This window comes from Ananas comosus, linkage group 16, assembly GCF_001540865.1.
Source record: "Ananas comosus cultivar F153 linkage group 16, ASM154086v1, whole genome shotgun sequence".
In the NCBI taxonomy this organism is placed as follows: domain Eukaryota; kingdom Viridiplantae; phylum Streptophyta; class Magnoliopsida; order Poales; family Bromeliaceae; genus Ananas; species Ananas comosus.
This window is the reverse complement of record NC_033636.1, coordinates 7,009,306-7,022,997: the sequence shown is the minus strand read 5'-3', so window position 1 is coordinate 7,022,997 and position 13,692 is coordinate 7,009,306. Positions and strand designations below refer to the sequence as shown.

The following is a 13,692-nucleotide window of genomic DNA, read 5'->3' as shown; positions in this document are numbered from 1 at the left end:
AACCCTTCGCAATATATCTCAACATGAGAGACATCAAAGACAAGGGCATTGTCGTCGAACTACCTGAAAAAGAATGAAACTTCTAGAAAAAGTAGGTAGTGAAAGACAAGAACCTTCGGTTATGCATGTACTGCATGCTAGAGATAACAGAGGGTAATTAGGGAGATCTCGAAGCCATCTGATCAGGGAAGAGTCTGCTGTCCGAAGTTCAGACCCTATCGGCGTTGAAGGAGCTGTTGGAAGAACCGAAAGAGAAAGGAGACAACACATGCCCTGCGAAGGTAGCCAACTAATGTCACGCCCCGGATAACTCGTTCCCCGGGCACACCGACAAATCCGCCGTATACAAAGGAACTTCCCCTGTATACGAAGCGTCAAAGTACCAGTAGAAATACGATACTACAAACAGTAGCATAGAGCTGCTCAAAAAAACTAAATAACTGAGTTTCATATACATTGCTAGAATCCAAAATACAAGGCTACTCGCACTGGCGAGTTAAACAACTATGTACATAAACTCCAAAACAACAACTACCTGTAGTAGGGGAAAGCCTCTAGCTCTGACTGTCGGGTAGGGCTCTAGCTCGCAACGCCCTTGCCTCGATCCTGGTCGGCGGAAGATGCAGCAGCCGACACCTGTGGCTCTGCAAAACACAAGTAACAACTGGGCGTGAGAACTACTGTAAAAACAAGTAGTCCTCAGTGGGTACCGCCCAAAACGACATCGGTCACCCACTAAGTCTACAGAAGGGAGCAAGGATAGAAGGAAAAGCAGGAGGGTACACTCTACCGCTATCAACCACTACACTATCAAGCTCTACGCTAACCAACTGTAGGAAATGTCAAATCTGACCCAATCAATCGAGACTGTAAGCATACCTCCCGGGACTGAATACACCCGTCCTGCCCGCCGTTGCGACTATCGGCTCTATCCACACTAACTGGTCCGTGGAGAGCAAGTCCAACGGCATGAGCGACACCAACGCGAAAGCATAAAGCCTGACTCCGGAGTGGCATTCGTGGCGCTACCCAACCGAGTATGCAGCGTATCTCTGTCGAGCTCAAACAGGCTCTGAAAAGCCAAAGTCAAGTAACCACTCAAACTGGTCTAACCACCAACAGGTATGTGCCCTCGGCACAATCTGACGCCAAAAGGCGATACGGGTCCACCGTCACTCTGACGGCACCACCAGTCCGGAACAACCTGAACGATCCTGTAAAAATTCACTGTCGGCGCACCAGCACGAGTGTAATGTAATCTCATACCTGGGAGTACTCGTCCAAGATACTGCGACAGTACAATTTAATAACGGCTCCTAGAGCTAAATCAGGCCAGTTTAAACAAGTGACAGGTCAAAATCGCAGGTTTTCTCCTAATTCAATTTTCAAGTCCAACATATATAACCTACTTAATTATTACCACATGCTCCAAATTCAGATTTGCAATCTACAATATAATCCATGATTCGAGTTAGAATAGAGTATCCAAAGGTCAAAAATTATACATGCCGACGAATATGAACTTAGGAGTAAAAACCGATGTAACCCACCTCTCAAGCAACTCCTGGCAGGAAGAAAGCGTTAAATCGCGACCAAGTTAACCTTATCCAAATTCAGCAAACAAGGGTCTGAAGCTTCGTCTTGAAGTCATGAATCCAATGGCCCAGGTTTCGCTGAATTCCGACGCTCCTACGCAGAGAACGGGCCAGAATACGAAACGTCGACGCTGGAACCTGCGAAACAGCATCTCTGAAATCTGCTCAGCAAACAGTAGCCTAGTAAAACTAGGGTTCGAGCACGTGCTCCAAAAATCACGATCTTGGGCTCAGAATCTTCGTCTCGAAGTTCGCGAATCTAGCACACCAAATTTCGTCACGTTTCGACATTCCTACACAGAGCAAACTAGGTAAAACACGGCGGGTCGATGCTGAAATCAGCAATCAGCACTTCAGAGTCTGCTCGGCAAACAGCAACTCAGTAAAAGGGATTTCGACAGAGCAACCTTCTCCAAATCGGCGAGTAAGGATTCTATGGATTCGTCTCGAAGTTCCAGTTCCAACGAACCAAATCTCGTCGAAATCCGATGCTCCTACGTTGCGTACGAGCTGAAATACTAACAGTCGACGACGAAGATCTGCGACGATCAGCATTGAAGCTCGAATTGAATGAAGCTTGAAGTAGAGAAGAAATCCATGGAGGAATGAGAGATTACCCACCTCAACCAGCGACTCCAATTCCGGCAAGAACGGCGTCAAAGACGACGAAAACACTCCCTCGCCCGGCCTCCTCGCTAAACTACGGCGACGCACGTATGCTCGGACGGCTCGGCGACGCGACGTCGGCGACGAACGCTCCACCCAAGCTCCTCCTCCTTGCGTATGGCTCCAGAGACAGATAGGGAGGAAATTTAATTAAAGAGGTGTTGGTTGCAACCCTCAATTAAAATGGATAAGCATGCATGCATGGGAGGGGGTACGTGGCAGCATCCATATATATATATATATATATATATATATATATATATATATATATGAGGATACTACAACTAAACTGCCCGCTGACGCGAACATTTTTTTGCCTCGGAATAAAAGCAATTGTAGATAACAATTGTGGGTGCGTGCTCAGAGCAAAGGAAATCGATCCGAAATCAACTAATAGTGAATGGTCAAAGCCATGAGGCGCAACAAAGCCGCGAGGGCCCCAAAATATATAGGGTGGTGAGAATTGTGGTTGAGAAGTGCATTTACGAATTTCTATCATTTTATATATGGGGCGGTGAGATTATCCCCTATGTAGGAAAGGAAAAAAATCTACTTAAAAATTATTAGAAAGGTGAGCTTACATTTATTTAAAATTATTCTTTCCAAGTGTTGCAGTTAGAACTACAGCCAATTTGGGAGTAGTTCCAAGTGCTACAATTGACCTTTTTCGTGCAACTACAACTTTAGTAGTTGAATTCAAATGCATCAAAACAAATGACATATTTGGATCTTCATGCAGTTACAACTACAATGCAATTGCACTATGTGCAATCAAATAGCCCTTTAGATGGGCAACTTTATCGAAAGAGGATAGGTAGGTTTTTGCCAAATGTCTCGATCCTGAAGAAGCTATATTGACGATATATATATTCGTAGGTCCTGCTAGGCAAGCCCCAAGATAAGATGAATGATCAGATGACACGTATTACGGGCCAACGATATATGAGGATTGTGTTTCATATGTGAAGGGATGCACTGAGTGCCAGAAGCATAGTCCAATTCAACATATGCTGACCGTTGATATGTTCACAATAATCAAAACATGGCCATTTCGAGGATGGGCAATGGATTTGATCGGTCAGATTTACCCACACTCGTCTAAGGGTCATAACTTTCTGATTGTGGCTACAAACTATTTTACAAAGTAGATAGAAGCCATTCCTTGGAAGAAGGCAACACAAAAGAAGGTCATTGAGTTCATCAAGACGCATGTCATACATCGATTCGGCATACCTGAAACCATAATAGTTGACCAAAGAGCGATGTTCACTAGAGCTAAGGTGATTGGATACTCAAGTTGATAAGAATTAGGGTAACTAAACTCAACACCTTTTTACATGCAAGTGAATGGGCATGTCGAAATTACAAATAAGGTGATTATTGGCTTGATGAAAAGGCACGCGTCTGGTCACCGAAGGATGTGGCATGAGTAATTGTCCAACGTATTATGGGCCCGCAAGACTTTAGTGATGATGGCTATTGGGGACATGACTTTCTCACTCACGTATAAAGACGACACAGTACTTCCAATGGAAATTACTTAATTTGGAATCTCTCTGAATGGTGATGTAGGGTGACCTAATACCATCCAGATATAACGAAGCTATGATGATGAAACTAGAAAGGCTTGATGAAGCATGATTTGCGTGGCTTCATAATATGATTGCTCATAAGAAACGGGTGACTAACGTCTACAATAAGAGGGTTCAGTCAAAGATTTTGCTCTCAAAGACTTAGTATGGAAAGTCGTCCTTTCTATTGAAAATAAAGATATCATTTTAAGCAAGTGGTAACCAAATTGGGAGGGCCATACTAGGCCACCAAAGTTTTTGTGGCAAGAGCAGTTCAGTGTAAGAAATAGCACCGTGAAGGCCTCAACAAAATGTGACCGCTAAAACAAACCACATGACACATAAAGTACGGTCAAAGATGTGCTAAAGGCATGGTAAGTAGGAAAAGTACTATCAAGCTTATCCTAGCTATGGTTACATTAGGATAGCTACTTAGGATATAAAAGATGAAAAGAGTACTAAGAGAAAGGATTCCTCTTAAATTTCTTCACAATCCTTTTTACCCTCTATTGCGCTAGAAGTATGAGTAATTTATTAACTTAGGAGTAGCTGTAGACTAGAATTACCAGGCCCCATTTGCAAGGAATTTCTCTACTAAACATCGATCATCTCTTCGACAGTCCTCAACACGTACCGAGCCAACTTGCCCCTAGTCAAAGAACTCGCCCACCAGCTGCCGGCGCCACCACACGCAGTTTCATTACCACTAGGGACCATTGACTTGTGACAGTTTTTGCTACCCGTTCTCGGCCTAAACTAATGACTAAGATTTAGAAGCTGATCCTACCAAGATTTGACCCATTTATCTACTCTCGGGACTACTACTGGAGGTCCGACCCATTTCGAGTTTGAAAGACCAGATCGGACCGTTCTCTCTTTGATCTATGCCTGAGACATAGCGAGATCTAACATTCAAACGGAGGGACATAAAAGAGTGAAAGGATTTGAGGACGCCATGTGCTAGCTATCCACACAAATTATTGCCCAACAGATATCACTATTGCTTATTTAGACTAATTAATTATTAACTCATTAAGATATGATCTAATTTTTTGGGACTTCGTGTCTAGATTCTATTTTGTAGACTTGGATTGGATAGTGAACTCGTGAGTGTAGACTACGTAACGAGCTAACACTGATTACAAATTCCAATACATTTTAGACATTAATTAGTTTCATATCGTAACTCCTATATTGTTTGCGATTAGACTTATGTATAAACGAGCCAGACAATTGTCCTTTTGCATGCATGCTTGCCGTTTCCGAAACGGCATGCTCTTGATCTTCGTCTATCCATAGCAGCACAAATTGGGTGCTTCAACATTTATTCTATGGAAAACTTCAAAAACCCTCCCGTGGTTTTAATTTTTTCACTTTAATACCCTGTGGTTTAAAATGTATCAAGTTAGTACCCTGTGGTTTCTCACTTTATCACTTTAGTACCATGTGGTTTAAAGTGTATCAAGTTAGTACCCTGTGGTTTTGCACTTTATCACTTGAGTACTATGTGGTTTTAATTTTATATCAAGCTAAAAAATCACATAGTACTAAAGTGATAAAGTGTGAAACCACAGGGTACTAAAGTGATAAAGTGCAAAACCACAGAGTACTAACTTGATACACTTTAAACCACAGGGTACTAAAGTGATAAAGTGAGAAATCACAGGACACTAACTTGATACATTTTAAACCACAGGGTACTAAAATGAAAAAGTGTGAAACCAAAGGGGTTTGAAGTTTTCCCTTTATTCTATTACCCAAAACTCTTACACATTTATAAAAATTAAATTTTAAATTTTAGAATTTAATTTAATTTTGGATTAATTTTATACAGTTCCTACAAACATAATACATGACAAATATATCCCTATAAAGTTTAATTTTTATATGCTATTCCTGTAAAAGTTCTAATATTTTCAAATATATATATGCCCCTCTGATTTATTACTTTTAAAGAACTGTTTATATTTTCAATTTTACCATTACAAATATATCCCGCCAAAAATTATATAACAGTATAATATAAAAGGGATAAAAATATCAAAAACTAATCAAGATTAAATATTTAAGCTACTTAACTAAAATTTTCTAACGTACTCTACGACAGATATATTTGAAAGCATCAGAATTTTTACGAAAACAACATAAAAAAATTAAATTTTATAAAAATATATTTACTAGGATGAGAATGAAATTAAGCCCTTAATTTTTATAGAGGTGCGGTGGACTCGAACCTGAAAGTGCCAAACGGAGTGTGAGTGGAGGTGGGGTCCACTGGAAGGTTAAGTTGCCCAATCTCAGATCCACCGACCGGATGGGAGTCGGCGAAATCGCCCAACCCTCTCTCTACTCGAACTCGGCGCGCTCCTCCGTGCGCTCCGATCCGATCCCGCGAGAGCTTTACATATACAGCGGGTATCGCACCTCCCCTCCTCTCTCTCTCTCTCTCTCTCTCTCTCACCTCCACCCCATCATCCCCACCCCCGCCAACCTCGTCGATCTCGGCGGAGATCGGCCCCAAACCCCTCCTCTCCCAATCCCGAACCCTAGATTCGGGATCTCTCGTAGCCCCTCCTCCGATTCGGATCTCCGCTTCTCCCGATCCCGTTCGTAGATTCCCGAGTTTCCCCGAGGTACGTGGAAGCTTCGGATTCGATCGCGTTTGGCCTCTTGTTTGTTTCTGTGTTTGTTGCAATTTGAATCGAGGAAGAAAGAGTGATTTAACGCGATCTAGATCATGTTCGACAAAGGAATGCTCGATCCTGGGTCCGCATTCGTGTGTTAATACCATTGTTATGCTTAATTATACGCAATTTAGGGGGTACTGTATAGAGAGGGCTGGGTGATGATTACTGGTTAAATGCCGTGGAGACATTCTTGACCTTCTCATTTTGTGGCAGATCTATGTATACTATGTTGGAATTTTGACGTTGAAACAAGAGTAGCTCTTTTATCAGCTAGAGGATGGCGTGGTTCGGTAAGGTCTCGTTGGGAGGCCTCCAGGATTTGGCAGGGGCGGTGAATAAGATAAGCGAGAGCGTGAAGAACATCGAGAAGAATTTCGACAGTGCCCTTGGATTGGAGGAGAAACGGGATGGTGAAGAAGGTAATGCTTTGCTTAACTGCTTCATTTTCTCGTATCTTGTAGCTTGTGTTGAATGAATTGATTGTTAATTTCCTGAAGCACATGAAATCAAATTATAACTTGTCTTTAAGGGTGGCTACTGGAAGGCGATGACAGTCTATCTTGCCAAAAAAGAGTAAATCTTGAATATCTGCAAGATCTGATATGAATGATGGTTTGTTCTTGAAATAGAAATTCTTTGATAGCAGCAAGATTCATATATTTCAAAAGTTTCTTCTTAAAATTTGAATGCTTGAAAATTAGAACTAATTTTGTTCTTTCTTTAGTTAAATTAATTGGCATCTCATTAATGCAAATATAATTATGAGACAAAAACAGTCTTTCTTGTGTCATTAAGCTATTTATTCTGTCTGTAGTGACTACTGATAAATGATCCAATCATGTCTTGTGGACTCTGGGTGTTTTGTGGGAGGGGGTTGGAGGAGGTTGGGATTATTCCCCGTAGGGTTGAGATTATTCCTCATTATATTAGCTGCATGAGTGTTCCTTACATGAGAAGTTCGTGATTTCATATGGGAGTTCGATTTGGATGCATGAGCTTATCATCTTAAACAATTTGGATGCACAAGCTAATCATCTTCACTTCTTGTTTCTGCCCTTTGTAACCCGACCCTTTTGCAATTTATTACTAAGAGGTCAAAATTTAATTACTGCCTAACTCTAGAAGTTTTCCAATGTGTGTGAGATTTCTTAAAATTGATGGTTTTATATGTGCCTCTATGCTTTTGTAAATAATTTCACCTTTCCCCTTAATCTAAATTGTAATTTGCCTATTACCACCGCATAGTGATGGCCAATACTCTAGTTCCTATTCGAATATAACTTACTTTCGCAGCTGTATACATAGTGCCAATTACTTATATGATGTTTTTTTTTTTTCTCTTTTGATCCATCAGCATCAGGATCATGGGCATCATTGCCAGATACAAAAGGGCTTTTTGATCCTGTCATGGCCCTCATGGGCCATAAAGGAGATGAAAGTTCTTCTGAAGTACCAACTGAAATAGCATCTCCAGAACACCCTCCAGCAGCCGAAGAAAGTAATAGATCTTCTGCTGAAGGGCCATCTATATCTAAAGAAGAAACCGTAATTTCTGCTGAGAAGGATGAGGAAGATCTTGAACAGGTTAAAGACATTGGTCCTCAAACTGCTAGTGTCACACCATCGGAGACTGAAGAACTTAACGAGCACAAAATTGATGATAGAACAGCTGATGTACCAGCTCAAACAGATATATCAATAGCCACAACTACGGAGGCAACAGATTCTGTTATACACCAAGAAAAGGAAAAAGAAGAAAATGAAACCAGGGATTTATCCCTGGCAGAAGATTCCAAACAAATGACTGTTGAGCATGCTGAACAAACTGAGAACAGCGTTCTCAATACACCTGATGACGAACATCATGCAAGCGATTCACAAGAGAGCCATGAAAAATTTGAGAAGGAAGATGATCAAGTTTCTGGCGAAGTTTCTCCTGATCACGATGATGGTGTAGATAATAGCCAAGTTAGCCATGGAGTAGAGTCCAAAGAAATTTCAGTTGGATCAAGGTATGATGATGCAAATAAGCAATCTGATAATCATGAGGAATCAATCAGTTCTGAGCAGGATTCAACTTCACTTTCTGAGCCGTTACCACCTGCTAATGCATCTAGTGAGTTGGCGGAAGTAAGTTCTCAGGGAAAGGATTCTGAATTAGAGGAGAAGAAATCATCAGTTGTCATAGCAACAAATTTACTGAGTTCTTCTGATCCTGTTCACGAAATTGAGAAATTAAAAAAAGAAATGAGTGTGTTGGAAGCTGCATTGCAAGGTGCTGCCAGACAAGCCCAGGTAACTATTTTTTTGTGCACTTTAGGATTGTTTGATGAAGTTGATAGTTATGACTATCCTTTTGAACTGATACTTTCTGTGGGTTGCTATACTTTAGTTCTTTGCTTCAGAGTTTAGACCAAATTTTGCCTTGCCGTGACATGAATTACCTGAGTCATGGGTTGGCACAGTACATGCCACAGCAAGTATGCAGCATCGGTCCCGTCTTTCTTTTGCCTTTTCTATCATTAAGTATATGTAGGAGTGTATGTGTGTGTATTTATCTACGTATTAATGCATGTATTTACGTACTTTTATGATTATGCCCGCCCACGTTCCATGTAATCAGATGGCAGATTGTTTGCAATTCTACATCAACTATAACAAAGAACTTGGGGAAAAACAATGACAAAATCATGTAACTATTGGGTGCATTTGGTTTTTTTATACTGTCTCTGTTTTTGTTTTTCAACAAGTTCTATGATGACACCTAGGAATGAACTTCTACATTCTTGTTATTACTGATTGGATGGGCACTTTGGTTATTTGGAAGGCCATATCATGCAATAAATAATTGCATTCTAGTATTATTGTCATATGATCAATTGACAATGTGAAAAAGTAGGCCTGATATTGGTTCCTGATTACATAGATTTTGTAATTAAAAAATTATAAATTGATAAAAAAAAATAATGCATATAACGTTGTATTGTGTGGCTACTTCACTATGTTATGCTTTCATTTTGTGTATGTTTAAAAATGAATGAGGGTTGCTTTGATTGTATGGTCCCTATAGGAGAGGCTTATGACATAGCATAGCTTAATGGGCAACAGTGAATGTAATGGATCATATCTCTTATCCAAGATACAGTCCTAGTAAAACTTCTTGTTACCTGTTATTTGTTACAGTACCAATTATATCTTGGCAGCCTTTTGCAAAAGCATAAACTTTTTAATTTTTTCTAAAACAGTGTCTCCATCCTTATCAAAATTTGAAAGCTCCCTTTGTTTGGAATGTTTGATTTTATATGGATTGATGTTTTTGCAGGCCAAAGCTGATGACATTGCAAAATTGATGAATGAGAATGAGCAGTTGAAATCTGTAATTGAGGATTTGAAGGTAGTCATGGGCCTTGTGATTTTCTTTTCTTTTTTTTGTTCTACCATATTAATGATCTATCATATTATTGAAACATCGTTGATCCTCGTCCATGAAAAGTCCAATGTAGCTTTTTAACTCTTGATGGTTGATTGGGAGCAATGACATCAGTTTGGTGAATCTTTCTTCAATGATGCATATTATCAAATTCTTTTGACAATCACTTTATTGCAGAGGAAGTCCATGGATTCTGAAATTGATGCGCTGAAAGAGGAATATCACCTAAGGGTTTCATCTCTTGAAAGGAAGGTACATTTGATCCTCGTTGAAGCTCACTCTTTCTCTCTCTCTCTCTCTCTCTCTCTCTCTCTCTCTCTCTATTCCCCCCCTCTCTTTGTTACGCGCACTGGCATCACACACATGGCAACACATCAAGCGAATGTAAATAAACTCTGCTTAGTAACGGAACAGAGGTAAATTATCACTAGATAGTCACAACATAACTACTATGAGTCGGACTTCATTAATGTCACTCAAGTTTGGAGTTGGGTGTGGTAACTGGTAACTATTGCACAAGGCTCAGCCCATAGACTGTTGAAAATGAAATTAAGCTTTTTCCTCACCTGTAATCTTATTGTGTTCATTTATGGTATTGTATCTGACACAGAAAAGAGTTTGTCATATGCTGTTGCGAGCATGGAGAATATATTTGCTTTCCTGTTAACATGTTGCCTTGCATTTCGTAGGTCTATGCACTGACCAGGGAAAGAGATACATTAAGGAGGGAGCAAAGTAAGAAAAGTGATGCAGCTGCTCTTTTGAAAGAAAAGGATGAGATAATCAATCAAGTCATGGCTGAAGGTACACCTCTAGGAATCTTGGGCATTTATATTATCTTATTGTCCTTTAGATGTTATTCTGCTGCATCTTTCATACATTCATCACTTCATTGAGCGAGCGGCTGATTTCTAGTATGATGATGCCATGAGATATATAAGGTTTTAATGGCCATAAATTGTCAAAAATTAATAACAGAAATAAATAAAACTGGACAACCACTATTAAAAATATACTTGGTGTTGCTGACAGTATTTGCTAATATGATTTTGGTGTTCTCATACTTTGAACAAGTAGTCTGTTAATAAAATATCATATTGGCGGTTGAATTGTTTAAACTTTGTTATTCAATTTCAGAGGATGTTCATTTCTAATCTGACTTAAGATATGCCATCCTGCTAACTCACTGGGTGCCTTGGGGGAGCCTTTGGCAAAACCTTGTTCTTCAACAAATAAATTCTTGCTTTTATAGACCTTATCTGAATGAAGGATTTTATTTCTGCAAAAAAAAATGCTAAATGCGTGATAGCGAGTATGCTCTGAAAGTAAACCAAAAGTTGTTAGTTATTTAACCTCAAGTTCCTTCTATAACATTAAATTTGAAGGTCAAGCTACAATGACCTTAATCTCTTCGTTGACGTGACAGTAACATCTGTAATGATTTACTTGGATCCCATATTAATGGTAAATCTGGTATTGTATTTTGAGTATTTGATGTAACTTCTAGTACTAGATGTTTGACAATTATAATTGACTCTGCCAAAATGTTTGTTTACCTAATAAGAACTACGATGAATATTTCACAAATTTGCTTCACTAGAAAGCTAGTTGTATTAACAGGACATGACATCGTATTTACATTATTGCATGTAATTTGGTGTGTGATCTCTCTATTATTCCACAGCTATGGCTTTTGGATACCTGCATAGTTCTTATTATCATTTCTCTGTACTTGTGGAACAGGCGAAGAGCTATCGAAAAAACAAGCTGCACAAGAGGGCACTATAAGGAAACTAAGGGCTCAGGCATGATATATAAACTGTTGATCTTTTCGCTTTTTGTTAATGTTTAAACGAATAGCTTGGTTTCATCAACTTTTGCTACTTTGTTTCACTGAAGCCAGATTCGTGAGCTTGAAGAAGAAAAGCAAAGGCTCAACTCAAGGCTTCAGGTAATTAAACAATCAATCTTCATTATCAGCCATTTAAATCCGTGAAAATTTGCTTCACTAGATTCAGTTCTTTTCACAAACGTATGACATTGTAGGTTCGTTAAATGGACAACATATATATTAAGCTACATTGTTTTTCCTTATTTAAGAACACATTTTCTGATTTACTTGTTGAACGGTAGTTCATCTTTGTTCTATACTCACATAAATGATTATTTAAATATAGATACATCAAGAAGTTATAATAAGAGAAATAATTATTTGTCAGGTAAAATTTGTTATGGGGTGGACGTAAGAATCCTTTTAGGAAGAATTGTATTATAGAGGAAAAGAGAAAAAAGTGCTTCATCTTTGGAATTTTTTATATAAATTTATTTTTCATGTGCTGCAGTTTGTTACATGTGCTAAATTTGGTCCAAATTACTATTTCTGGGATGAAACATATTTGTGAAAATTTGTCTTTGCATCAACATACTGAAATCTTATTGGATCTGTTCAATAACACTGCACTCAAAGAGATGCACATCTTATAACTTAGTGCTGCTTTATTTAGGAGCATTGTCTGTACAATTGGAAGGATTGTGTCGGTGTACTCTACTCCACCTCTAAGTTAAAAAGCAAAAAAGTAAATTGGCGATTGATGCTTAATTGAAAGCATGAGGAGGTTGCTACTACAAAATGTGTCTTTCACTTTTCTCTTACTGTGCACATGAAACCTGTACTACTACACTCTGCCTTTTAGTTTTGTTATCTAATAATTTGTTCATTGCACTTAAGGGGATTTTTATGAAACATTCATCAGGCAACTTCTGTATTATAGAACTAACTACAGCTTTTCTGATGGCATTTCTATCCAGAATTCATTAACTTAACAAAAAGTTTACTGCACGTTATTGTAAAGGTTTCTAGATCAAAGACTGTCTTCATTTTATCCACCTTTCTTTTTGTGGATAGAAATTAGTGAAGAATAATTTCTTTTCTTGTTTAGCCTTGGATGTAGTTTTCCTGAACATTTTCTTTTGGCTAGCATTTTACTAATTGCTCCTGAAAATGCTAGGTAGAGGAGACAAAAGTTGAAAGTATTAAGAGAGACAAGGCAGCAACTGAAAAGTTGTTGCAAGAAACCATAGAGAGGAATCAAACAGAACTTGCTGCTCAGAAGGAATTCTACGCCAATGCACTTAATGCAGCAAAAGAAGCTGAGGCATTAGCAGAGGCACGAGCCAACAGTGAAGCCAAAATTGAACTTGAAAGTCGGTTAAGAGAAGCTGGTGAAAAGGAAGCAATGCTTGTTCAGACACTCGAGGAGCTTAGACATACATTGACTAGGAAAGAGCAAGAGGTAGCTGCTGAAGCCAGATATCTCGTTTTTTATGTTATTACAATATCTGTTTTTGTAGCTTCACTTATTGAAATGATCATAACTTATATTGGTATATTTGCCTGGGATGTTCAATCCTTTATAAACATGTCACTACATGAAAATTCACTCTTTTAAGTAACAAGCAGGCTGCCTTTAGAGAGGAAATGCTCAAAAGGGATTTTGATGATCTTCAAAAGCGTTATCAAGTGAGTGTTGCTTTCCAATTATCTGGCAACAACTTTGTACTCTTGTGCTGATATGGTTCATGGATTTAAAAGTTTTCACCTTATCATGGATTGTCCACTCTCCAGGCCAGTGAACTTCGCTATAATGAGTTGATCACACAAGTTCCAGAGTCAACCAGGCCGCTTTTAAGGCAAATTGAAGCAATGCAGGTCATTTTTTTGAAGAGCTCCCCTCTCCCCGCCC

General features: G+C 39.1%; 1 protein-coding gene across 1 annotated transcript in view; it reads left to right on the top strand.

The window, feature by feature from the left end:
• LOC109722534 (golgin candidate 5) overlaps positions 6,177-13,692 on the top strand; it is an 11,659-nt gene continuing 4,143 nt past the window's right edge. Inside the window, exons 1-11 of the mRNA XM_020250627.1 lie at positions 6,177-6,465; positions 6,733-6,938; positions 7,874-8,814; positions 9,842-9,913; positions 10,127-10,201; positions 10,639-10,753; positions 11,693-11,754; positions 11,853-11,900; positions 12,958-13,242; positions 13,410-13,469; positions 13,575-13,658. Coding sequence (XP_020106216.1) covers positions 6,797-6,938; positions 7,874-8,814; positions 9,842-9,913; positions 10,127-10,201; positions 10,639-10,753; positions 11,693-11,754; positions 11,853-11,900; positions 12,958-13,242; positions 13,410-13,469; positions 13,575-13,658 — 1,884 coding nt within the window. The 5' untranslated portion in view covers positions 6,177-6,465; positions 6,733-6,796. The remainder of the gene's footprint in view (positions 6,466-6,732; positions 6,939-7,873; positions 8,815-9,841; positions 9,914-10,126; positions 10,202-10,638; positions 10,754-11,692; positions 11,755-11,852; positions 11,901-12,957; positions 13,243-13,409; positions 13,470-13,574; positions 13,659-13,692) is intronic.